Raw genomic sequence first — 25,642 nt, 5'->3', positions numbered from 1 at the left:
AAGCAACATACGGTTGTGCTCACCCGTTCCTCTCTGAGTCCAAGCTCCAACAGTACAGCCAGTATCACCCACACCACCTGGGAAAACAAAGGGATAAAATGATCGTTGTGTTCTTGAGTAATCACCCACCACACTGCTCCTCTATCCCACCCAGCCTCACCTCAGACCCTCAGCAGATTCTGAGGAAGGCCTGCTGCAGCACCTGCTAAACCAGGGGAAACACTTCAAGGACTTGCCTTAGGGGGACCTTGCTTAGGGACACTGACTGGGCTGACGACCCTCTCGTCTTTCCTCAGCACTCCACAATGTGGGGATTCACCTCTCCAAGGCTGCAGGAAGCACCCACAAAAGAAAAAAAAGAAAAGGCAGATCCTCAGGCACCTCACAGGCACAGCCTACCTGCTGCAATACCTCTCTTTCTCTAGCTCTTTTTCTTCAGCTGCTCACATGCTCCAACTCGGCCGGGCCGGCACCACGGACTGGTGGTGCTTTCCACACTGCTGGAAAGCAGGCTTTATCCTCAAGGCACGTGCAGGCTAGATGAGATGGGGCTCCAGGCACCTCTTCACCTGTGGAAACACACTGCCATCAGACACCGCCATGCCAGACAAACTTTTCCTGTTAAAACACCCTTCTCAGATGCCCTGTGGCATTCCAGTGACCTGCTTTGCTCTGATTCTAAAGACTGATGTCACAGCCCACCTTGCCTGTGGCACCTGACCAACAGAAGAGAAAGCAACCGCAGCGCTTCGAAACCATCCCTGCACGTGCTGCTCCTTGTCACTCTCCGGCCTCATCTCAAATCCTCAGCCACTTCTGTGGAGAGCCTGCCATGGCACCTGCAAAGCAAGACAGAGACCTTTCATAGTCACCTCGTGCTACTTGGCCATTCCGCTCCAACCCAGCTCATGACCAGCCCCCCTACTTAAGCAGCTCTTCAGAATGCAGTTTGCTCCTTTGAGCCTGTGCGAGACACCTGTGAAAGAGGAAGAAAAGCATAGGCTAAGGCAGCATCCTAAGCCGCAGCACAGCTAGGACAGTTACTCTCATCTGCTGCCTTACCTCTACCCGCTTACCTACCCCGAGGCAGATGCTTCCATCTACCCTCTTAAGCCAGCTACAACACCTCTAAAACAGAAAAGAGGGGTCACTTAGAGTGACAGTGACAACCACAACCCAACTATAACTGCTCCGTCTGTTCATCGCTCACCTTGCCAGAGGCAGCTCTGGGTGTGACGTCCCAGGTTGTACGCTGTGTTTCAGCTTTAACAAATGAAAACATAGAAGGTAATCATTCAGCTGCCAGCATTAGCACCCATCCCTCAACAACACAAGGGACCCCATGGCTAATTTTATCATTTCAAAACAGCAGCCCCCTTGCCTCAGCACCTGGAAAGTAGATCAAGCCAGTCACCGGGTTGCCTACCGAGTCCTTGACAGTTCCAAAAGGAGCTCTTTCCTGTGACCTGTTCCTCCTAAGGTTTATCTAGGACTGGAGAAAAATAAAAACACTCCACATCTGCGAGCTTTCAAGATTCAATGACAGACCTCTCCTCTAGCACTACTCAAGCACTATGCAAACAGCTGCTCGCAAGCAGCTCAGGTCTCCCCCTCCACATTTGCCAAACACCACAGAGATGACTCTGTGCCAGCTGCCCTTCAGTACGTGCCCAGAGGCAGACCGGATGTCTTTGCCAAAACAGTCCGGACAATGTATTAGTACACCGCCACGTTAGCTACCATCACTAACTGCCAGGCAGGACAGTTCCAGGCCAAAAACATAGGCACGCTACAAACATTACAAACAAAACACAGAACACAAGGCGCAAAAAAAGGACTCCCAGAGGGAAGCCCTACAGCGACAGCTAGTCAGAACAGGTGCCCTGCAGCAGACCCAAGGAGAGACTCAAATGTCACTACATGCGACTGGAAGCAACTGCCAGAACTGGGATGATGGAGGCATAAAAAGCCTGCCTTCAAGACAAGAGACCAGAAGGATGGGGAGTGCAAACCCCAGAAGAAAAATGCTTCGGAAATGAACTCCCAAGACAGAGCTCCTGATGAAGCCCACATGACTTCCGCAACAGCGAGGATGGAAACAGATGCCATCTGAAATCGAATATGATGCACAAGACCTGAAACATATCTGCGCTTTAAGCTGCGACTGCAAGACAAGACGTGCTCAGATCAGCCCTACGATGATGAAACAAGCATTTAGGACCTTTGGTGTGGCTAACAAGTTGCCCATCTAATCTGTCCAGTGGAAAAAGGCAATGAGGATATCAAGACCTGAGGAGCGCGTAACATATGATGATCGCATCAAGAAACATTTGATACAAAAAAATTACACGCACAGAAGAAATGATCTCTTTAGGCTCCCACTGCAAGACAAGAAATGCTCAGCTTCCGATTGAGCATCAGCATTATTCCAGTGAGGTCAAGTGTTCAACACCCTCAGGAAGGCTTCCCCAGGGCCTGCCAAGCACCAGGAGCAACAGCACAGCACAGACAACACAGAACACAGACACCAAGCTGGAACTGCCCTGCCTGGCACGTGCTCAAGCCCTACCTGACAGAATCCCACGCCTCCACACTCTGTCTGACCGTGATCAATCCTAAAAGGCCCCATCCACAGCAATGACTTAAAAGCACAGACCCTCGCCCTATGTGTGCATTCAAAACCCGAAAGCAAACATAGCACTTGCACCCCAACTTAGCTTGGAATGACAGGAGGCAGGTTCCATCCTCATCAAGGAACACGAAGGCTAGCCAGGACATTGCTTCCGGCACGAGGCTCCTCTTCACCTGCAGAAATAAAGTGCCATCGGGTACTGGCACACCAGCCAAACTTCTTCCAGTGAAACACCCACCTCAAAAACAAAACAGTAGTCCACTGACCTGCTCTGCTACTGAAGTCAGATAGACCAACTCCAGACAACTGCCCGCCTTCCCCTGCCAACCACCCCCAAACACACAGTATTTGCCCCTGGACTTAATTCTCAGGGGTCACAATCCATCCTCAAGGTGGACCACAGAGGCCAACTAGGATGTTCCCACTATCTTCTTCGTCCCCGGAAAAGAGGAGTCACCCAGAGGTGGGACCAATAGACTACCAAACCAAAACCAATGCCCTTTTTCCAACTTTTCTCCACTCACCTTCCCGATCCAGGCTTAGCGCTTCCATTTACTGTGCTGAGCCAAGGTCACGTAGCTTAGACTAAGGAGAAAGAACAAACAAAAATGACAATCCACAAAACAGTCTATACCCACTCCTCTTCTTTCCTCCCCTACCCCAACAGCCAAGAAGCCACAGACCGACGTTCCCCAACCCAGTACCACCGCTTTGCTCACCTAACATCCCAAGGAGATGCATCACGCTCCCAGCTCCTCTTGTGCTCCGAGCATCTCCAGCATTTCAGGAACTGGAACCGCTGACGCCTGGCGCGCCTCAGGAACGTGGCAGGAGATGTACTCTGCTCTTTCAAGGTGCTTCCAAAGCCTGCATAACAGGCAAAGCAGACTAACACAATCCACTGACCAACTCAGGGCCCACACTGCCGTCCACTCACCCTCGTGCCTCATTCAAGTGTCCGGGCCCATGCCCTGGGATACAAGAAACAAAAAGAGAAGGTCATATCCGTGATGGACACACAAACAGTACAGCTCCTTGCAGAGGACTCAAACACATAGACGAGAGCCAGAAAAAAAAAACCACACCCTCAGGTCCACAAATGCCAAAAGGCCATGAATGCACAGCAGCCCCAACAGGGGTAATCACAGACTTACCCTTTACAGATGAGAACGGTGACCCTGCTCAGTCTCTCCGTAATACTGCACTTATGCGGTCAAGCCCCTTCGGATGCGTACTGAAGCTCCTTGTGAAGCCTCTGGACAGTTATGCAAATGACTTGATATACCTAGAGATTAAAAGATAACTCAAAAAAAAAGGAACCGTACCCCACCATTTCCCAAAAACAAGTTAGCCAGCAACACCTCCTAAGCACACCTCTATTACGTGAATTCCAAGCACTTAAAAACTAGAAGGCTGCAACATCTAAAGACTCTACAGCCACACAAACCACAGGCAAAAGCTCCAAAAATATAACAAACTGTCCCTAACCCTGAAAAAGACTACCCCTTACACGCCTACTGCTGCTCTTTTCAGATGCATGCTTACACAGGGAGCTTCGATGATACTTATCTCCTAAACCCTGCTCCATCACTTTGCCACCAAGGTTATAACTTTGATAATATTTGCCTTAATTCAGCAAAAATCATAAGGGACCCAGAACCAAAAGCAAACACACAAAGTAGCACTGCCATCCTATCCGTAAACATGCTATAACAATTACTTACCTGAAGAAGAGCTGCATGCAATACAGGCACCTATTACTAGATTGGTTTACTCTAACAGATCCTACCAGTTGTTACCTCACAAAGATGGGCGTACCGGTCTCTACTTGGAAACGCATCAGTCCATAGACTCTTAACCACCTAAAGAAACCTCCAACTGACTGAAGGAAAAACAAAGCACTTACCCCAAAGTGCAGCCCAGGCATAATGAGCTCTCTGAAGGGATGCCTGTGACTCAATGACCACCAGGCCCTCCCTGGAACCCAAAGCCAATCACCTGGGAAAGGGGAGGGGCAAAGCACAAGTAGAAAGAGAAGCAGCAGCTGTGGTTTATTTATTTTTGCTTCAGCTTTGAATATTGAAAGCTTTTCTCCTCTACAACTCCTGTCTCAGGAACAAAACAGAATTAAAGTGACCTGCTTTGCTCCTATTCCAAAGACTATCACAACCCGCCTTGCCTGTGGCACCTGATAAGCACAAGAGAAAGCAACCACAGCAATAAAAGACACTGCACCCTCAGGACAGTTACTCTCATCCCCTCCTTTACCTCAGCCGCTTACCTACCCCACATGGCAGATGCTTCCACCCGTTCTCTGAAGCCACCTAGAGCACCTCTAAAAGAGAAACTGGAATTTTACTCTATTTGATATAGTTAAAAAAACTGCAGTGACAACCGCACCCCAAAAATAACAGCTACCTCTGTTCGTCACACACCAGAGTCACTCCAGAGGTAGCTCGGGTCGTGACGTCCTGTACTGCACACTGCGTTTCAGCCTGAACAAAGGAAAACACAGTCAGACGATAAACATTCAGCTGACAGCATTAGCACCCATCCCTCAACAACAGAAGTCACCCCATATTTAATGTTTTCGTTTTAAATAGCAGTCCACTTGCCTCTGTACCTGCAAGTTAGATCCAAGCTCGAAAGGAACGGCCACCATCACCCATGCCACCTGGGAACACAGAAGGACAAAATGACCACTGTGCTTGCAAGCGACCACCTGCCACACTGCTCCTCTGTCCCAGCCAGCCTCACCTCAGACCCTCAGAGGGAAACACCTGAATGTCTTCCCTTTGCTTCAGATCAGGGATCACCAGGCTGATAGAACTCTCACCTTCCCTCATTGTTCTGAGACACGGGCATTTCCCTGTCCAAGACTTCATGAAGGCCCTGCAGAGACAAGAGAAAAGCACACCCTGAGGCACCTCACAGCCACAGCGTACCTGCTGCAATACCTCTCTCTTCCCAGCTCCTTTGCTTCAGCTGCTCACCAGCTCGAACTGAGATTCTTCGCTCACAGCGCCGCGGCAAACTCTGCCCGGGCCACACAACACACACTGCACAAGCTACGTTGTTTAAGACACACGAGCTGGAACATTCCTGCCCAACAATCAGTGGCATCGCACAGGAAGGATGCCGCACACTCCTAGAAACCAAACCTACCAGTCCTGAACAGCTCCCCTGCCAGACAATTCCCCACCTCCTCCTGCCAACCACGCTCAGCACACACACTACTTGGCCTTAAAAAAAAAAAAAGTAATAACACACACACACAAAAAAAACAACTGACCTCCACAAATGCCAAAAAGCCATGCACACACAGCAGCCCCTGCAGGGGTAATCACAGACCTAGCCTTTACAGATGAAAAAGATAACCCTGATACAACCCTGCTCAGTCTCTTGGTAATACTGCGCCTACGTGGTCAAGCCTCTTGTAGTGTGTAATCAAGCTCTTTTTAGTCCTCTGGAGAGTTACACAAGTGTGTAGAGATTCAAATATAACCCAAAAACACAAGTGGATCCCACCATCCCAAAAACAAGTGAGCCAGCAACCTCTGCTAAATATCCCTCTAGTAAGTGATTTCCAAGCACTTAAAATCTAGAAATCCATGGACTCCAACCTGCCCAAAGAACCCTGCAACTGACTGAAGGAAAAACAAAGCACTTACCCCAAAGAGCAGCCCAGGCACAATGAACTCCCTAATGGCATACCTGGGGCTCATATACCATTTGGCCCTGCCCAGCACCCAAACCCAATCACCTGGGAAAGGGGAGGGGCAAAGCACAAGAAAGTAGAAAGAGCACAAGCAGCAGCAGCTGTGTTTTTTTGTTTTTTTTTTTTTTAAATCTGGTTTAGCTCAACAGCATGCAGACTGCAGACAAGAGAACTGGGGTGTTTCTAGAAGCAACAATCCCCATGCTTTTGCTGCAGCTTTGAATATTGAAAGGACAATACGACCAATCAACTGATTTTTTTTCAGCTGGAATTAGCTCAAACCTTTCTTTACATAGAAAGAAAAATCTAGGAGCATAACAGATCACTCATCAAAAAAAAAAATCACCAATTCCATGTAATAACATCACTCGCAGAAAAATTCACGTACTTGAGTAGGCTATCTGAAAACCAAAAGGCTATGCTGATGGGTCAAAACACACTACAGGACAATGGAGCCTGGCCCTCTGCTGCACCAACTTAAATCCTATCCCTACACTCACCAAGGTGCAACCCCAGCCCAAACACAGACACACCATTTCAGCCTCAACACAGTTTTGGAAACTGCTGGAAAGCAGGCTTCATCCTCAGCGAGGCGTGCTCAGGCTCCACGGCATGGGGCTTCAGGCACCGCTTCACCTACTGAAGAAGACCACCATCATCACGAGCTGCCACGCCAGACCACCTTTTTCCTCTGAAACACCTTTCTCAGGAACCAAACAGCATTCCAGTGACCTGCTTTGCTCCTATTCTAAAGACTATCACAGCCCGCCTTGCCTGTGGCACCTGATAAGCACAAGAGAAAGCAACCACAGCAGCACAAGCCACAGCACCCTCAGGACAGTTACTCTCATCCCCTCCTTTACCTCAGCCGCTTACCTACCCCACATGGCAGATGCTTCCACCCATTCTCTGAAGCCACCTAGAGCACCTCCAAAAGAGAAACTGGAATTTTACTCTAATTGATGTAGTACACTAACTGCAGTGATGGGCACGAAAATGTGCCCAGATGGCAGCAATCACAGACTTACCCTTTACAGATGAAAAAGGTGACCCTGCTCAGTCTCTCGGTAATACTACCGTGCTTATGCGGTCGAGGAACCGTACCCCACCATTTCTTAAAAACGAGTAAGCCGGCAACACCTCCTAAGCACGCCTCTATTACCTGAATTCCAAGCACTGAAAATCTAGAAGGCTGCAACGTCTAAAGACTCTACAGCCACACAAACCACAGGCAAAAGCTCCAAAACTATAACAAACTGTCCCTAACCCTGAAAAAGACTACCCCTTACACGCCTACTGCTGCTCTTTTCAGACACATGCTTACACAGGGAGCTTCGATGATACTTATCTCCTAAACCCTGCTCCATCACTTTGCCACCAAGGTTGTAACTTTGATAATATTTGACGTATAATATTTGACATACAGGCAAAGACTCACAAGTAAGCCCCGCAATTCGGCAAAAATCATAAGGGACCCAGAACCACAAAGTAAACACACAAAGTAGCACTGCCATCCTATCCGTAAACATGCTATAACAATTACTCACCTGAAGAAGAGCTGCATGCAATACAGGCACCTATTACTAGATTGGTTTACTCTAACAGATCCTACCAGTTGTTACCTCACAAAGATGGGCGTACCGGTCTCTACTTGGAAACGCATCAGTCCATAGACTCTTAACCACCTAAAGAAACCTCCAACTCACTGAAGGAAAAACAAAGCATCTACTCTAAAGTGCAGCCCAAGCAGAATGAGCTCTCTGATGGGATGCCTGTGACTCAATGACCACTAGGCCCTCCCTGGAACCCAAAGCCAATCACCTGGGAAAGGGGAGGGGCAAAACACAAGAAAGGAGAAAGAGGAGAAGCAGCAGCTGTAGTTTATTTTTGTTTTGCTTCAGCTTTGATTATTGAAAGCTTTTCTCCTCTACAACTCCTGTCTCAGGAACAAAACAGCATTCCAGTGACCTGCTTTGCTCCTATTCTAAAGACTATCACAGCCCACCTTGCCTGTGGCACCTGATAAGCACAAGAGAAAGCAACCACAGCAATAAAAGACACTGCACCCTCAGGACAGTTACTCTCATCCCCTCCTTTACCTCAGCCGCTTACCTACCCCACATGGCAGATGCTTCCACCCGTTCTCTGAAGCTACCTAGAGCACCTCTAAAAGAGAAACTGGAATTTTACTCTATTTGATGTAGTTAAAAAAACTGCAGCGACAACCGCACCCCAAAAATAACAGCTACCTCTGTTCGTCACTCACCAGCGTCACTCCAGAGGTAGCTCGGGTCGTGACGTCCTGTACTGCACACTGCGTTTCAGCCTGAACAAAGGAAAACACAGTCAGAAGATAAACATTCAGCTGACAGCATTAGCACCCATCCCTCAACAACAGAAGTCACCCCATATTTAATGTTTTCATTTCAAAACAACAGTCCACTTGCCTCTGTACCTGCAAGTTAGATCCAAGCTCGAAAGGAACGGCCACCATCACCCATGCCACCTGGGAACACAGAAGGACAAAATGACCACTGTGCTTGCAAGCGACCACCTGCCACACTGCTCCTCTGTCCCAGCCAGCCTCACCTCAGACCCTCAGAGGGAAACACCTGAACGTCTTCCCCTGTGGTGGTTTTACAGGGGTAGGCGACCGAGCTCCACCAAAACCGCTCTCTCACTCTCCCTCCTCAGAGAAGGACAGGGAGAAAATACAAGGAAAAAGGGCTCAAGGGTTGAGATAAGGACGAGGAGATTACACAGTAAATATCGTGATAGGCAAAACACACTCAGCATAGAAAGAGAGAAAGATTTATTGCTTATTACTACACAATGTAGAGAAGCGAGAAACAAACGAAAGCAACCAAAAGCACCTTCCCCCCCAACCACCCTCTTCCACCTTCTCCCCCCCAGCGGTACAGGTGATCGGTGTTTATGGTCAGTCTATAGCGCTTCTTTGCCGCCACTCCTTCTCGGACGCCCTCATCCCCTGTGCTGTGGGGTTCCTCCCACAGGATGCAGTCCTTGGTCAACTGATCTGGCATGGCCTTCCCACAGGCAGCAGCTCTTCCAGAACTGTTCCAGATGTAGGTCCATACCACGGGGTCCATCCCTCAGGAGCAAACTGCTCCAACCTGGGTCCCCCACGGGCAGCAGCTCCTGCCAGCTCACCTGCTCCTGCGTGGTCCCCTCTCCACAGTCTACAGGTCCGGCCCGGAATCTGCTCCGGCAAGGGTCTTCCACAGGCCGCAGCCTCCATCAGTGCAGGTCCACCTGCTCCACCGTGGCCTCCTCCACCAGCTGCAGCATGGAACCCTGCTCCACCGTGGTACTCCGTGGGCTGCAGGGGGACAGCCTGCTTCACCATGGTCCTCGCCACAGGCCGCAGGGGACTTCTGCTCCGGCACCAGGAGTACCTCTCCCCCTCCTTCTTCACTGACCTTGGCGCCTGCAAGGCTGTTCCTCACTCCTCTTGCTCTCCCAGCTGCTGCATGGACCAGCGTGGTTTTTTTTTTTTTTTTCCTGTCTTAAATATGCTCTCACAGACGCGCAAACAACATCACTTATTGGCTCCGCTCAGCAGCGGGGCCCTTACCTAACATGGGGCAGCTTCTAGATTCTTCGCACAGAAGCCACCCCTAGAGCTCCCTGCTACCAAAACTTTGCCACATAAACCCCCCACGTCCCTTCACTTCGGTTAAGGGACGACCAGGCTGACAACACGCTCGCCTTCCCTCACTGCTCCGTGACACGGGGATTTCCCTGTCCAAGACTGCACCAAGCACCTGCAGAGACGAGAGAAAAGCACACCCTGAGGCACCTCACAGCCACAGCGTACCTGCTGCAATACTTCTCTCTTCCCAGTTGCTTTACTTCAGCTGCTCGTTAGCTCGATCTAAGATAAATGTGCCCGGGCGGCGCCGCGCCAAAATGTGCCCGGGCGGCGCCGCGCCAAAATGTGCCCGGGCGGCGCCGCGCCAAAATGTGCCCGGGCGGCGCCGCCGATCACAGACCTACCCTTTACAGATGAAAAAGGTAACTCTGATACGACCCTGCTCAGTCTCTTGGTAATACTACGCCTACGGGGTCAAGCCTCTTGTAGTGTGTAATCAAGCTCTTTTTAGTCCTCTGGAGAGTTACACAAGTGCCTTCATACGTCTAGAGATTCAAATATAACCCAAAAACACAAGTGGATCCCACCATCCCAAAAACAAGTGAGCCAGCAACCTCTGCTAAATATCCCTCTAGTAAGTGATTTCCAAGCACTTAAAATCTAGAAATCCATAGACTCCAACCTGCCCAAAGAACCCTGCAACTGACTGAAGGTTTTTCCTTCAAAGCACTTACCCCAAAGAGCAGCCCAGGCACAATGAACTCTCTAATGGCATACCTGGGGCTCATATACCATTTGGCCCTGCCCAGCACCCACACCCAATCACCTGGGAAAGGGGAGGGGCAAAGCACAAGAAAGTAGAAAGAGCACAAGCAGCAGCAGCTGTGGGGTTTTTTTTTTTTTTTTAATCTGGTTTAGCTCAACAGCATGCAGACTGCAGACAAGAGAACTGGGGTGTTTCTAGAAGCAACAATACCCATGCTTTTGCTGCAGCTTTGAATATTGAAAGGACAATACGACCAAGCAACTGAAATTTTTTCAGCTAGACTTAGCTCAAACCTTTATTTACATAGAAAGAAAAATCTAGGAGCATAACAGATCACACGCCAAAACAAAAAAAAATTCAATTCCATGTAATAACATCACTCGCAGGAAAAATCACATACTTGAGTAGGCTATCTGAAAACCAAAAGGCTATGCTGATGGGTCAAAACACACTACAGGACAATGGAGCCTGGCCCTCTGCTGCACCAGCTTAAAACTCATCCCTACACTCACCAAGGTGCAACCCCAACCCAAACACAGACACACCATTTCAGCCTCAACACAGTTTTGGAAACTGCTGGAAAGCAGGCTTCAACCTCAGCGAGGCGTGCTCAGGCTACACGGGATGGGGCTTCAGGCACCGCTTCACCTACTGAAGAAGACCACCATCAGGAGCTGCCACGCCAGACCACCTTTTTCCTCTGCAACACCTTTCTCAGGAACCAAACAGCATTCCAGTGACCTGCTTTGCTCCTATTCTAAAGACTATCACAGCCCACCTTGCCTCTGGCACCTGATAAGCAGAAGAGAAAGCAACCACAGCAATAAAAGACACTGCACCCTCAGGACAGTTACTCTCATCCCCTCCTTTACCTCAGCTGCTTACCTACCCCACATGGCAGATGCTTCCACCCGTTCTCTGAAGCTGCCTAGAGCACCTCTAAAAGAGAAACTGGAATTTTACTCTATTTGATGTAGTAAAATAAGTGCAGCGACAACCGCACCCCAAAAATAACACCTACCTCTGTTCGTCACTCACTAGAGTCACTCCAGAGGTAGCTCAGGTCGTGACGTCCTGTACTGCACACTGCGTTTCAGCCTGAACAAAGGAAAACACAGTCAGAAGACAAACATTCAGCTGACAGCATTAGCACCCATCCCTCAACAACAGAAGTCACCCCGTATTTAATGTTTTCGTTTCAAAACAGCAGTCCACTTGCCTCTGTACCTGAAAGTTAGATCCAAGCTCGAAAGGAACGGCCACCATCACCCATGCCACCTGGGAACACAGAAGGACAAAACGACCGCTGTGCTTGCAAGCCTCCACCTGCCACACTGCTCCTCTGTCCCAAACAGCCTCACCTCAGACCCTCAGAGGGAGACACCCAAACGTCTTCCCTTTGCTTCAGATAAGGGATCACCAGGCTGATAGAACTCTCACCTTCCCTCACTGCTCCGTGACACGGGCATTTCCCTGTCCAAGACTGCACGAAGCCCCTGCAGAGACAAGAGAAAAGCATACCCTGAGGCACCTCACAGCCACAGCGTACCTGCTGCAATACCTCTCTCTTCCCAGCTCCTTTACTTCAGCTGCTCACCAGCTCGAACTGAGATTCTTCGCTCACAGCGCCGCGGCAAACTCTGCCCGGGCCACACAACACACACGGCACAAGCTACATTGTTTAATGTTATAAGCGAGACCACGCAATTTTCTGGTCTATCGAAGATAATTTATTTATTAAGTAAGCAGGTACAAGCAAAACAGCGCTGGGCGGCTGGGGAGTCTCCGCTCCATCACAGCACGCAACTTTCCCTTTTCAGTGTCGCCGTTTTATAGCATCCAAGTTCGGCTTGTCAGCATCCAAGTTCGGCTTGTCAGGACTTGTTGAATCTTCTGAAGCTGCGCAGTTCGTTCTGTTTCTTTCAATGATCATGCGTTGTGCTCGTGTTCAAGGGTAGTAAAGCAGCAAACAGTATTTCACAGTCTTTGTTTTACCAAGGACGTTTATCCAACACCCCCTCCCCACTATCTACTTGCTTAGTCTTCCCCCTTAACAAGGTCGTAAATTGCAAAACCTTGTCTTCTCAGCAGATTCTCTGAATTCTTTTTAAAGACAATGAACAAACACTCGCTAATTTATCACAATCCCTCCTTTTTCTTTTTCTAACATATTTTGTTCATTGATGAATTTTTGAAGCACTTGTTTGCTCAATATTAAAGTTGCTGCGTCATCCTCCTCCTGTTCAAGAGATTCATATTTCGCACACACAAGCACAAGTTGAGCTGCCTCTAATCGGTTTTTTACAATTGTGATTATTTGATTGAATATACGTGGTCCAAAAGTTAGTGTAAATATGAGCAGCAACAAAGGTCCTGCTATAGCTGATAGCAGTGTAGTGAGCCAAGGTGAGTAATTAAACAAGGATTCGTACCAGTTTTGGTGGGCTTCATTCTCCCTTTTTCGTTTTTCTAGCCCTTCTCTCAATTTAGTCATTGTATCCCTTACCACTCCAGTATGATCAGCATATACACAACACTCCTCTCGTAGGGCTGCACACAATGCTCCTTATTGTAGAAAAATCAGATCTAATTCCCTATGATTTTGTAGTACTCCTTCAGATAAGGATCGCACAGATTTCTCTAAAGCTTATATAGATTGCTCAATACGGGCCAAATCCTCATCTACAGCAATGCGTAACGAGGTAAATTCTTGGCTTTGTTTTACCAGAGAGGTAATTCCAGTTCCGGCTCCTGCAGCCCCCAGAATCATCAGAGTGGCTAAAGTAAGAACCGTAATAGGCTCTCCCTTCCTTAAGTGGTTTTTTGCCATAGCATGTTGGATGTACATATACTCCTCAGAATGGTAAAGAATCCTTGGGATAATTACTACCTGTACACAGAAATCATGAGACGAGTCGAACAATTTCAAAGATAAGCATGGAGTTACCCCCAGAGACGAACATACCCATCTGGTGTTATCTGCTGGTATTAACCATTTTTCTTTGTCTAATTGTGTAACATTTTCTGTAATATTGCATAGATGGAACTTCTCACCAGGGACGGTGCCTACGCATCTGCCATTCCCAGTTACTTCCGTTAACGTTATTCCTACATCCCTTCCCCAATTGCATTGTGGGGGATCGGTTTCGTTTGAACGAGTGGTCTCTCCCAGATCCCCAGTGGTGTCGTAATATGGGGGCCTTATATCAAGACATAACCAGCAAGGTCTAGGCACGTCTGGATTTGTTTGATTCAACAACTGATAACTAGCATTCACGATTCTCCATATGTTATTCCCGGTCACCCCTTCATTTCTAATCCCGTACTCCGGGTTCACTGATTTATTAGCAACCTCCAGTGGTTTAGGGCTATTAGGAGTGTCCTGGTTCCAGTTAGGACAGAGTTAATTTTTCCTCATAGTAGCTGGTAGGGTGCTATGTTTTGGATTAGGATGAGAAGAGCGCTGATAACATGCTGATGTTTTAATTGTTGCAGAGCAGTGTTTACACCAGGCCAAGGACTTTTCGGCTTCTCGCTCTGCCCTGCCAGCGAGCAGGCTAGGGGTGCAGCAGGAGCTGGGAGGGGACAGACCCAGGACAGCTGACCCAAACTGGCCAAAGGGGTATTCCATACCATCTGGGGTCATGCTAAACAATATATAGGGGTGGCTGGCCGGGGTGGGGGGGCCGGCTGCTCAGGGATAGGCTGGGCATCGGTCAGCGGGTGGTGAGCAATTGCATTGTGCATCACTTGTTTCTTACACATTATTATTATTAATACTATTATCATTATCACTATTATTATTATTGTTATTATTATATTCCTGTCTTAATAAACTGTCTTTATCTCAACTCACAGGCTTCACTTTCCCGTTTCTCTCCCCCATCCCAGAGAGGGAGGGGGGAGGGTGAGCGAACGGCTGTGTGGTGTTTAGCTGCCAGCCAGGTTAAACCACAACAAGGAGTTAGCATTCTAAAAGCTTGTGTAGGCTGAATCCTCAAAACACTCCCCGACAGTTTCTGATTTGGTCCCACCCATTGGGGACTCTTAGTCTCTTCCTTCTTTATATAGATGATGCCTCCCCTATCAGTCCCCCAGCAGTAGTTATCTGCGGAACAACATGGTGATCTTCCCATCTAATCAGGCTCCATTTAAAAGGTTTGTGAGGGTGCGCAGACCCAGGAACAGTGTAAACAATCATACCCATTACTATGTATCAAAAAAAAAAATGGCTAGGGCCCATTTTCCAGAGTTCTTTACCTGGCCACATAATTCCCCACCGTTTCACTCTCTGCTTCACTTGTCAGTTCGGTTGCAGCGAACTACAAGGTGCAGGTTCTTCTCGGCAGCAGCAGTGTTCTTCAGGGAAGTTTCTCAGGTAACCGCGACCTTTTTCTGATCAAACAGGGTCCCCTCTCCTCCTTTTTACGATACATAGACAGTTAGACCATACTTATCGAGTTCGTTTCAACGTGAGCTTTAAGTCATCAGGGCCTGCGACCGCTTCCCATTCGCTTTTCTGGATCGGTCCTTTCACGCCACTGGCATGCGTTCACCCCTTCTCAGCCGTCCGGATAGCCGTCTCTGTGATAAGTAAAACAACATAGGGTCCTCCCCACCGTGGTGTTAAAGACGTTTCTTTCCATGTCTTAATTAGAACCCTATCTCCAGGTTGTATCCTATGGATTGCTATATCTAGCCACCAAGCCTTTCGCTTGCAACTCCCTCCGTCGGTTCATAAGCTGTATTAAATAAGGTTTTAATTGGATATCCTGTACCTGGGGTTGATCAGATGGCATCTCTAAATCATAATGCATACCATACAGCCTTTCAAAAGGTGAGATTCCGACATCGGCTCGGGGCTATGTCCGGATATTCAATAGTGCAAGCGGTAAACATTTCACCCAGGAGGTTTTAGTCTCTATCATAAGCTTTGTTAGTTGCTTTTTAATTTCACCATTCATTCGTTCTACCTTTCCCGAACTCTGAGGATGCCAGGGAGTGTGATATTCCCATTTAATTCCCAGAGCCTTCATCGTGTCTCGGGATACCTTTGACACAAAGTGTGGGCCTCGATCAGAGTCAATTGCTTCTATTACCCCGTATCTGGGTATGATGCTTTCTAATAATATCTTTACCACGGTTTGAGCTGTGGCCCTTGCCGTAGGGAATGCTTCAACAAAGTTTGTGAGGTGGTCTACAATAACTAATAAGTATCTATATCGCCCCGTTTTCGGAAGTTCAGTAAAATCTAATTGAATCTTTGCAAAAGGTCGATGTGCCAATTCTCGTCCTCCTCCCGGGACCCTTTTTCTCATGTGTTGAGCATTTACCCTCCGACAAGTTACGCAATCATTTACGATCCTCTTTGCTATATTATAAATCCCTATACACATATAATATGTGGCAAATTGATCCACCAACGCCTGAGTACCCCAGTGCGTCTGTTCATGAAATCACCGTAGCACCCTCATAGCTACTGATTTTGGTAACACTTCCCGTCCATCAGGCAGTACCCATTTCCCTTTATCGTTTGTTTGGTTTTTTTTCAGAACCCCCATTTGTGTCATCTTGTCTTCTTCTGTAATAGTGAAACAGAGTAAGGGGAGGGGAATGGGTCCATTCGACCAGAGGGAGTTAGTCGTCCCGCACTTGTAGCAGTTTTTATAAGGCGGGCTTTCTTCCTCAGAACAATTGCATTCAATCCCATCAACTCCCCATTCACTCCAGCAATCATAACATGGAAATTCCTTTAAGTCTTTCCCACAGTATTAAGTAGTATATTAAGCATTATTATATATTATTTATATATTATTATATTATTATTATATTAATTATTACATATTAACTATTAAGTATAACTATTATTTCCCACAGTCTGGGCAATCTTCCTTCGTTCTTATAATTCTTATACTCATTAATGCTGCCCTTTTTGCCTCCTGATCTGCTAGATTATTACCCCTAACCTGAGGGGTGAGGCCTTTTTGATGCCCTTTTATATGTACTACGGCAATTTCTTTGGGCTCTCTGATAGCTTGTAAAACCTGGGTAATCAATTCCTGATGTATTAAACCCTTTCCTTGTGAATTGATGAGCCCCCTTTCTTCCCATATTTTACCAAACGTATGTACTACCCCATAAGCATATTTTGCATCTGTATATATTGTACCGCTTTTATTTTTCAACAATTTTAGGGCCCGCAATATGGCATATAGCTCGCAAGCTTGGGTGGACCAGCTAGGACTCAAAGGTCCAGATTCCACTATCTCAAATGTTTTCCCATTTACTAACGGGAACGTTTACTACCTTGCCTGGGGCACCTGATAAGCAGAAGAGAAAGCAACCACAGCAATAAAAGCCACTGCACCCTCAGGACAGTTACTCTCATCCCCTCCTTTACCTCAGCCGCTTACCTACCCCACATGGCAGATGCTTCCACCCGTTCTCTGAAGCTACCTAGAGCACCTCTAAAAGAGAAACTGGAATTTACTCTATTTGATGTAGTAAAGTAAGTGCAGCGACAACCGCACCCCAAAAATAACACCTACCTCTGTTCATCACTCACTAGAGTCACTCCAGAGGTAGCTCAGGTCGTGACGTCCTGTACTGCACACTGCGTTTCAGCCTGAACAAAGGAAAACACAGTCAGAAGACAAACATTCAGCTGACAGCATTAGCACCCATCCCTCAACAACAGAAGTCACCCCATATTTAATGGTTTCGTTTCAAAACAACAGTCCACTTGCCTCTGTACCTGCAAGTTAGATCCAAGCTCGAAAGGAACGGCCACCATCACCCATGCCACCTGGGAACACAGAAGGACAAAACGACCGCTGTGCTTGCAAGCCTCCACCTGCCACAGTGCTCCTCTGTCCCAAACAGCCTCACCTCAGACCCTCAGAGGGAAACACCCAAACGTCTTCCCTTTGCTTCAGATAAGAGATCACCAGGCTGATAGAACTCTCACCTTCCCTCACTGCTCCGTGACACGGGCATTTCCCTGTCCAAGACTGCACGAAGCCCCTGCAGAGACAAGAGAAAAGCACACCCTGAGGCACCTCACAGCCACAGCGTACCTGCTGCAATACCTCTCTCTTCCCAGCTCCTTTGCTTCAGCTGCTCACCAGCTCGAACTGAGATTCTTCGCTCACAGCGCCGCGGCAAACTCTGCCCGGGCCACACAACACACACTGCACAAGCTACGTTGTTTAAGACACACGAGCTGGAACATTCCTGCCCAACAATCAGTGGCATCGCACAGGAAGGATGCCGCACGCTCCTAGAAACCAAACCTACCAGTCCTGAACAGCTCCCCTGCCAGACAATTCCCCACCTCCTCCTGCCAACCACGCTCAGCACACACACTATTTGGCTCTCAAAAGAAAAAAAGTAATAACATACACACACACAAAAAACAACTGAGCTCCACAAATGCCAAAAAGCCATGCACACACAGCAGCCCCAGCAGGGGTATTCACAGACTTACCCTTTACAGATGAAAAAGGTAACTCTGATACGACCCTGCTCAGTCTCTTGGTAATACTGCGCCTACATGGTCAAGCCTCTTGCAGTGTGTAATCAAGCTCTTTTTAGTCCTCTGGAGAGTTACACAAGTGCCTTCATACGTCTAGAGATTCAAATATAACCCAAAAACACAAGTGGATCCCACCACCCCAAAAACAAGTGAGCCAGCAACCTCTGCTAAATATCCCTCTAGTAAGTGATTTCCAAGCACTTAAAATCTAGAAATCCATAGACTCCAACCTGCCCAAAGAACCCTGCAACTGACTGAAGGAAAAACAAAGCACTTACCCCAAAGAGCAGCCCAGGCACAATGAACTCTCTAATGGCATACCTGGGCCTCATATACCATTTGGCCCCGCCCACCACCCAAACCCAATCACCTGGGAAAGGGGAGGGGCAAAGCACAAGAAAGTAGAAAGAGAGCAGGAGCAACTATGGTTTTTTTGTTGTTGTTGTTTTTTCTGGCCTAGCTCAACAGCATGCAGACTGCAGACAAGAGAACTGGGGTGATTCTAGAAGCAACAATACCCATGCTTTTGCTGCAGCTTTGAATATTGAAAGGACAATATGACCAAGCAAGTAACTGAAGTTTTTTTCAACTGCAAGCAGCTCAAACCGTTGTTTTTATACAGGAAAAAAAATCTAGGAGCATAACAGATTACACACCAGAAAAAAAGATCAATTCCATGTAATAACATCACTCGCAGCATAAATCAAGTACTTGAGTAGGCTATCTGAAAACCAAAAGGTTATGCTGATGGGTCAAAACACGCTACAGGACAATGGAGCCTGGCCCTCTGCTGCACCAGCTTAAATCCTATCCCTACACTCACCAAGGTGCAACCCCAACCCAAACACAGACACACCATTTCAGGCTACACAGGATGGGGCTTCAGGCACCGCTTCACCTACTGAAGAAGACCACCCTCAGGAGCTGCCACGCCAGACCACCTTTTTCCTCTGCAACACCTTTCTCAGGAACCAAACAGCATTCCAGTGACCTGCTTTGCTCCTATTCTAAAGACTATCACAGCCCACCTTGCCTGTGGCACCTGATAAGCAGAAGAGAAAGCAACCACAGCAGCAAAAGCCACAGCACCCCTAGGACAGTTACTCTCAATCGCTCTTTTACTTCACCCACTCACCTAACCCCCGAGGCAGATGTTTCCATCTGCTCTCAAGCCACCTAAAGCACCTCTAAAAGGCAAAATGGATTTTTATTCTACTTTTTGTAATAACTTAACTGCAGTGACAACCACACCCCAAAAATAACTGCTACCTCTGTTCATTGCTCACCTTGCCTGAGGTAGCTCGGGTCGCAACGTCCTGTATTGCGCACTGCATTTCAGCTTGAACAAAGGAAAACACGGTCAAAAGATAAACATTCAGCTGCCAGCATTACCACCCACCCTTCAGCACCACAGGTGACCCTATATTTAATTTTATCATTTCAAAAGAGCAGTCCACTTGCCTCTGTACCTGGAAAGTAGATCCAAGCTCAAACGTGGCCACCTGCAAGGCCGGGGGGGGGGCATTTGGCAGCCACCTGCAAGGTGGGGGGGCACCTGGCAGCTTTGCTCTAACAGACCCTACTAGTTACCTCAAAAAGATGGGCTTACCGGTCTCAATTTGAAATGCATCAGTCCATAGGCTCTGACCCACCTAAAGAACCCTGCAACTGACTGAAGGAAAAACAAAGCCCCTACCCCCCAAAGAGCAGCCCAGGCAGAATGCCTGCCCTAATCATGTGGAAAATGGGAGGGGCCGTCTATGAGAAGAGATAAAGAGAGCAGGAGGAACAGCAGCCCTGTTTTTGGTCTGGCTTAGGTCAACAGCGTGCAGAGTGCAGCACAGGCAATCAGCCTGTTTCTCCTGAAAGACTTACCTTAGCTTTGGTGAAGGAAACTGACCGGGCTGACAACCCTCTCAGCTTTTTGCACCACTCCACAACATGGGGAACTCACCTCTCCACAGCTGCACGAGGGAACTGCAGAAACAAGACAAAGCACACCCTGAGGCACCTCATAACCACAGCCTACCTACCTACTGCAATACCTCTGCAATACTTATACCTCTCTTTCCAGCTGCTTTACCTCTGCTGCTCTCCATCTCCAAATCACATTCTTTTAACTGTCACGCAGAGCGGTGGTCCTCCAGGTGCCATAGAGCAGCGCCATTATTTTTTTTCTTTTTTAATTTCAGAACAGCTTCCCTTCAAAACAGCTTTCCGCTTCCCTCTGGAAATGGACAGTAGGTCAAGCTAGTCACCGAGTTGCCAACGCAGAGCTTCACAGTTCCAGAAGGTGCTCTTTCATTCGACCGATTCCTCAGAAGTGTTACCTACCACTAGCAAAAGCAATAAACAGACTGCAAACAGGCACTGCCACATTTGACAAACTTCATGTTTTTAATTTTATCATTTCAAAACAGCAGTCCGCTTGCCTTTACATCTGAAAAGGCAGATCAAGCCAGTCACCAAGTTGCCGAACAAGAACTTGACAGTTCCAGAAAGTGCTGTTTCCTTTGACCGGCTCCTCCTAAGGTTTACCTACTGCTGGAAAAAAAGAAAAAAAGACTGTGCCAGCTGCCCTTAAGTACTCACCCAGAGCTTGAGTATTCGCCCAGAGACAGACCAGATGTCTTTCCCAAAAGAGTCAGGACAATGTATTATTGCACTGTTGGACCACCATGTTAGCTACCATCACTAATTGCCAGGCAGGACAGCTCCAGGCCAAACACACACATAAAAAGGCACACTACAAACATCATGAACAAAACATGGGAAAAGAATTACTTTTCATGAATTACTTTTTCAAGAATTACTTTTACATGTCGTCTCAGGGAGGAAGTAACTGCCCTGAGCAACGTGCCCTTACCCACTAGGAAGCTGAGCGGCAATGTGAAAAACTACATTTCCCGCCATGCCACGGAAACCAACATGGCCGGCAGGAAGTTCAAAACCCAAAGACCACAACTCCCGGCATGTTGCGGGGCACGAAGCCTGGCAGTTGCTACAGCGCATGCGCATCTCCTCCGTCTGCAGTACCTCCCTTTCGCCAGCAGGCGGGAGCAGAGAGCGACGCGTCACCGCAGCGCCTCTTCGCCTACAGCACCGCTCGCTGTTCGGCCACCAGGTGACACCAGGCGCCGCCGCGCCACCCTGCTCCATGCATGGGCGGAAACAGAACGGCAGGCACGGCTTCCCAGGCCGTCTGCTCGTTAAGGGAAGCGGCGGGAGCCGCGTGGAACACCACACAAGAACGGCAAGAAAAAGCACCCCGCTCCACTGGCACGGAGGAAGTAACTGCCCATCCTAAAAGGCCCCGTGCTGAGCGGCAATGTGAAACTACAGTTCGCAGCATGCTCTGGAAACCAATGTGGCCGATCAAAAGCCCGGAGCCCAAAGACCACAACTCCCGGCATGCTGTGGGGCAAGACGCTCCCAGCCACCTGACCCAGCTGACGCCCCGCCCCAGAGTCAAACCCGTGCTTTCTGATCCGCCGCCTACTACCCCAGCCACAGGTCCCGCAGGACCCAGCCGCCCCAACACCCTTCCCTCCCCTCTGCCACGGACGCCCAGGCCCTCCCTCACCTGCTGCTCCGCAGCAGCCACAGCCTAGGTCACGCTCGCCAATCACTCCCTCTGCGCAGACCAGTCCCAGCACACCTGGCCCAGGGAGCAAACACAGCACAGGCCTACCCCCACCATTGCTGCCCTTGCCCCCCCCCGCCTGCAGCCTCCCCAGCAGGGTGGCCCCCACACCCAGATCGCTTGTCTGTGTCCATTGGCTCCCCCATGGACAATAAACACGGGGCCAACACCCCAGCCCCTGCCCCCTCCACACCCAGGAACCTGCACCCAGCAGCACGGCCACAGCCACTTACAGTGTCCACAAACACAGAGGGCAGCACAAGCCAGAAAGCAAACTTTATTAAACTCTTACGCAGGACTCCTGGGAGGGAGACTGCGGCAGAACTCCCTGCCCAGACATTCTCCCCTTCCCCTGGGGTGCTGCGGGGCTCAGGCATCCAGCAGGTCCATCCGTCCGTCTCAGCATCCATGCCCTGGGGAACAGCTGCCTCCTGCAGAAATGGGCTGTGAGGCACAGAAGGAGGAAGAAAAAGGAAAAGGGCACAAGTGGGATACAAGCAGCAGGAGAGGAACTGGGTGGACAGACAGACAGCAGGGCAGAGGGACAGAAGAACCACCCGGGGGGCAGGGAGCAGGACAGGGGTGATCGACAGGGTTGGACAGAGAGTCCAACAGAGGCACAATTGCGACAGCCAGGATGACTGAGAGTAATAGCAATTTTACTGACATCAGACAGCATTAGTTTGGGATGAAATCAGTGTTTTGGTTTTTGGATCAGAGATGACTCTGTTAAACAATCTCTGCCTTTCCAGTATTTGAAAGGAAAAGGCATGAGGATAAGCACACAAGTATGAAGCTATTATTACCAACAGAGATGCTGGAAGTAGGCTTCTCCATATCGCTTTTAGTACTTGTGGAGTAATTGCCTTAAGTAACTAGGCAAATTTAAACTAATATTCACATTTTAAAGAAAATGTGCAGCACTGAAAAAGCTTTCAGGGTGGAGGGTAGCTGCGCTACCTAAGCGTTCCCTAGGCCTCCAACTTTACATGCTATTGCACTAGGGGAACTTGGTGTGCTGACTCTAAGGAACAGTACAGAGCGTAGAGCAGAGTGGAGACACCACGGATAGGCTCTGTGATGAGACGGGGACCTGATGCTCTTATGCGCACCAAGACTGATAAGCTGCATGTTTACCATCCTTGTGAGAAAAATCTCAAATAATTTTCTTCAGACAGGATCTTCTGTGAAGCTATTTTATTCGTGATTGCAATGGCGGGCATCCTGTCAATCAGGAATGCATTTTAGTAAACAAATCATAACCTTTTATTCCCTATTACCCGACACCTGATCACCTCCCCTGTTTCCTCATTGGCTAAGTACTACAGGTTCACAAGCTACTCGACGCTCCTCTATACCATGTATGTACAATTTTTCTGTTTTTTCAACCCTTTAATTTCTCCTTTCTTATGTTTTGAGAACTTGTGATCTTTGTTTTACTGTTCTCACGCTGCTCATCTTGTTTTTCTCAAGCTTCTACCTTATTTTGGAACAGTGAGGCCTTCTACTGTCCACTTATCTACAGGTGACCCATTCGGTGATAAACTGGAGCTGATTGATACAGCGGTGCACTAAGGGTTAAGAAGAAGGTTACTCACAGGCATAGAGTGGTAACCAGGCTAGAATAAGAGAAAGTGGGAAACAATAAGAAGTTGCTAGGCTCGGACGGGCCTATAGAGGGCTATGCGTGATCAAAAGGAATGCACTAATCAGAAGTCTGTAACTACGCACGCTAGCTGCGTGCAGTGCATGTAGCTGGTTCAGAAAGCTATATAATATCTGGCATTGGAACAATAAAGGGTCTCCATTTCTCGACTATCTTGGAGTCTGTGTCCTCATTCCCTTCACTTATCTACTTAGCATTTCTCCTTATTATGACTACACGATTACCTTGGAATACAGAAAAGTAATTCTCTACTGCAAAAACACAACTTTGTTTCTCACACCCTGAGCCAACCACCTGTCATGGTTTTGACAGAACGTTGTACTCTAGTGAACTTTTGCTCATTATATCATCACTGTAATACCAAAACACACCTCCATCCCAAAAGCTCCATGCCTCCAAGCTGCAACCACCCCTCACTGAGCACACGCTCTGAATTTCTCAGACCCCTATAGCTTTAAACGAAAGCAAGAAAACTTTACAAATCATAACCAAGATATGCCTGACTAGAGTCACTCAAGCTCCACCTAAAAGGGACAGAAAATAATCACAGAATCATAGAATATCCCGAATTGGAAGGAATCCACAAGGATCATCGAGCCCAACTCCCGGCATCACACAGGTCAACCGAAAAATTCAGACCATATGACTAAGTGCAGAGTCCAAATGCTTCTTAAACTCCGGCAGACTTGGTGAAGCGACTACTGCCCTGGGGAGACTGTTCCAGTGCTCAACAACCCTCTCAGTGAAGAGCCTCTTCCTGATGTCTAGCCTGAACCTCTCCTGCTGCAGGTTGACACCATTCCCACGGGTCCTATCACTGGTCACTAAAGAGAACAGATTGGTGGATAATGTAAATTGGCTTAAGTGAAAGGGGATGTTAGGGAAGATACCATCACGAAGGATACCTTTCTGACTTCCAGGATGAGTCGACGGGCTGAGCCTCTCTTCCCCCCGCACCGGGATGTCGTGGGGTAAGATTTGAATGCTTGGTTGTACCAGGCGTCTCCGTAGAAACTCAGAAATCTCTAGAGCCTTTGTGCCTTTTAATGCGTTAATAGCCAGGATGAGTACCTGTGTATTTCATGCGTGCTCGCTTGCTTTTGCAGACAGTGAATTTATCGCTGGCAATTCCAAAGAACCTGTGTCCCTGTTGCTGTAATAAACTGCCCTTCGTTGCATTGTTCCTAGCCGTGACAGTTCTCATTGAACACAACTAGAGCGAGGGTGTGCTACGTTATTGGTGAATCCGTGACCGTGGTAGTTCAGTACCCCGAATCTGACCAGACCCGTAACAGTTAGTCAGCTACGCCCCTTAACACGACAGTATTTCATAGAGAAAAACATTAAGCCTAAGATTTCTCATCCCTAAGGCCTTAAGGGGGCAGGCCGAGAAGGAACCAGAGATGCTTAGTATGTCTCCTGAGAATCGCAGCTTACAGTTACTCCACGTCTTCTGGTCTCATGGGATGAGGCAGAGGTATAATTAATTCCTTCTCCATCTCTCTGGAAAGAGTTTTCCTCCTATCTGTGACAAAGGAGAAAAGTGTTATGGTCATGGAAGTCGTTATACAAAGCCACACTCAGTGAATACACTATTACAGTTAAGATCGTTTTTAATCGAAAACACCTCAGCAGCAGTGTTACCACTGCAAACATAGTGCTGCACAAAAATTCAACTCAAGATAAAGGAAAGTGCGAGCTAAAAGGACAAATGACGTGACCGAAGGCATCTGCAACAACCATCTGGTAGATGGTTGTCCACAGCCCTTGGATTCCATGGTCGTCTTTCCTGCCAAATGAATCCTGGAAGAACAAGAAAAGATACACAACATGTCCACAAAAACTTTTGGGGAGGCTACTGAAAAGAAAAACAAAAAAATAGAAACAGCATGCAGCTAGTACGTCAGTTTTGTTAACAGAGTAACATTAACATACTAGAAATTTCCACATTCTATGTAGCCCCAAGGTGGTGCTGGGTACATCCACTGATATTAATGGGGTGGCACAATGTAAGAGATAGTTAATAGACAAGGTACACCTGAGGTGCACAGATTGCATATTCCATGCGAC

General features: G+C 48.1%; 1 protein-coding gene across 5 annotated transcripts in view; it reads right to left on the bottom strand.

Moving 5' to 3' along the window:
* Nucleotides 1-25,642, bottom strand: part of LOC310894888 (uncharacterized protein) — a 46,843-nt gene that overhangs the window by 5,936 nt on the left and 15,265 nt on the right. For 2 of the 5 annotated variants that reach the window (XM_083825546.1, XM_083825545.1), the window contains exons 5-6: nt 25,010-25,097; nt 22,169-22,350 (exon numbers count right to left, since the gene is read on the bottom strand). Coding sequence is in view for 1 of the 5 variants with exons in the window: in XM_083825542.1 (XP_083681668.1) it covers nt 3,373-3,499; nt 3,570-3,603; nt 4,918-4,967; nt 5,051-5,127; nt 5,256-5,294 (327 nt within the window). In the remaining 4 variants the exon portion in view is untranslated. Of the gene's footprint in view, nt 1-23; nt 78-236; nt 330-447; nt 570-702; nt 840-925; nt 977-1,080; nt 1,129-1,210; nt 1,264-1,389; nt 2,806-3,156; nt 3,218-3,351; nt 3,500-3,569; nt 3,604-4,917; nt 4,968-5,050; nt 5,128-5,255; nt 5,307-5,389; nt 5,525-8,616; nt 8,677-8,797; nt 8,857-8,939; nt 11,522-11,614; nt 11,669-11,750; nt 11,828-11,956; nt 12,226-12,326; nt 15,314-17,146; nt 17,197-17,277; nt 17,355-17,483; nt 17,535-17,696; nt 17,753-18,541; nt 20,808-20,886; nt 25,098-25,642 lie in introns of those variants that run through there. The other 3 variants (XM_083825544.1, XM_083825543.1, XM_083825542.1) reach the window with 2 other exon arrangements.

This window comes from Anser anser (assembly GCF_964211835.1).
Source record: "Anser anser genome assembly, chromosome: 2".
NCBI classification, from domain to species: Eukaryota; Metazoa; Chordata; class Aves; order Anseriformes; family Anatidae; genus Anser; species Anser anser.
The sequence above is the reverse complement of the archived record's forward strand: the minus strand, read 5'-3'. Positions and strand labels throughout refer to the sequence as shown.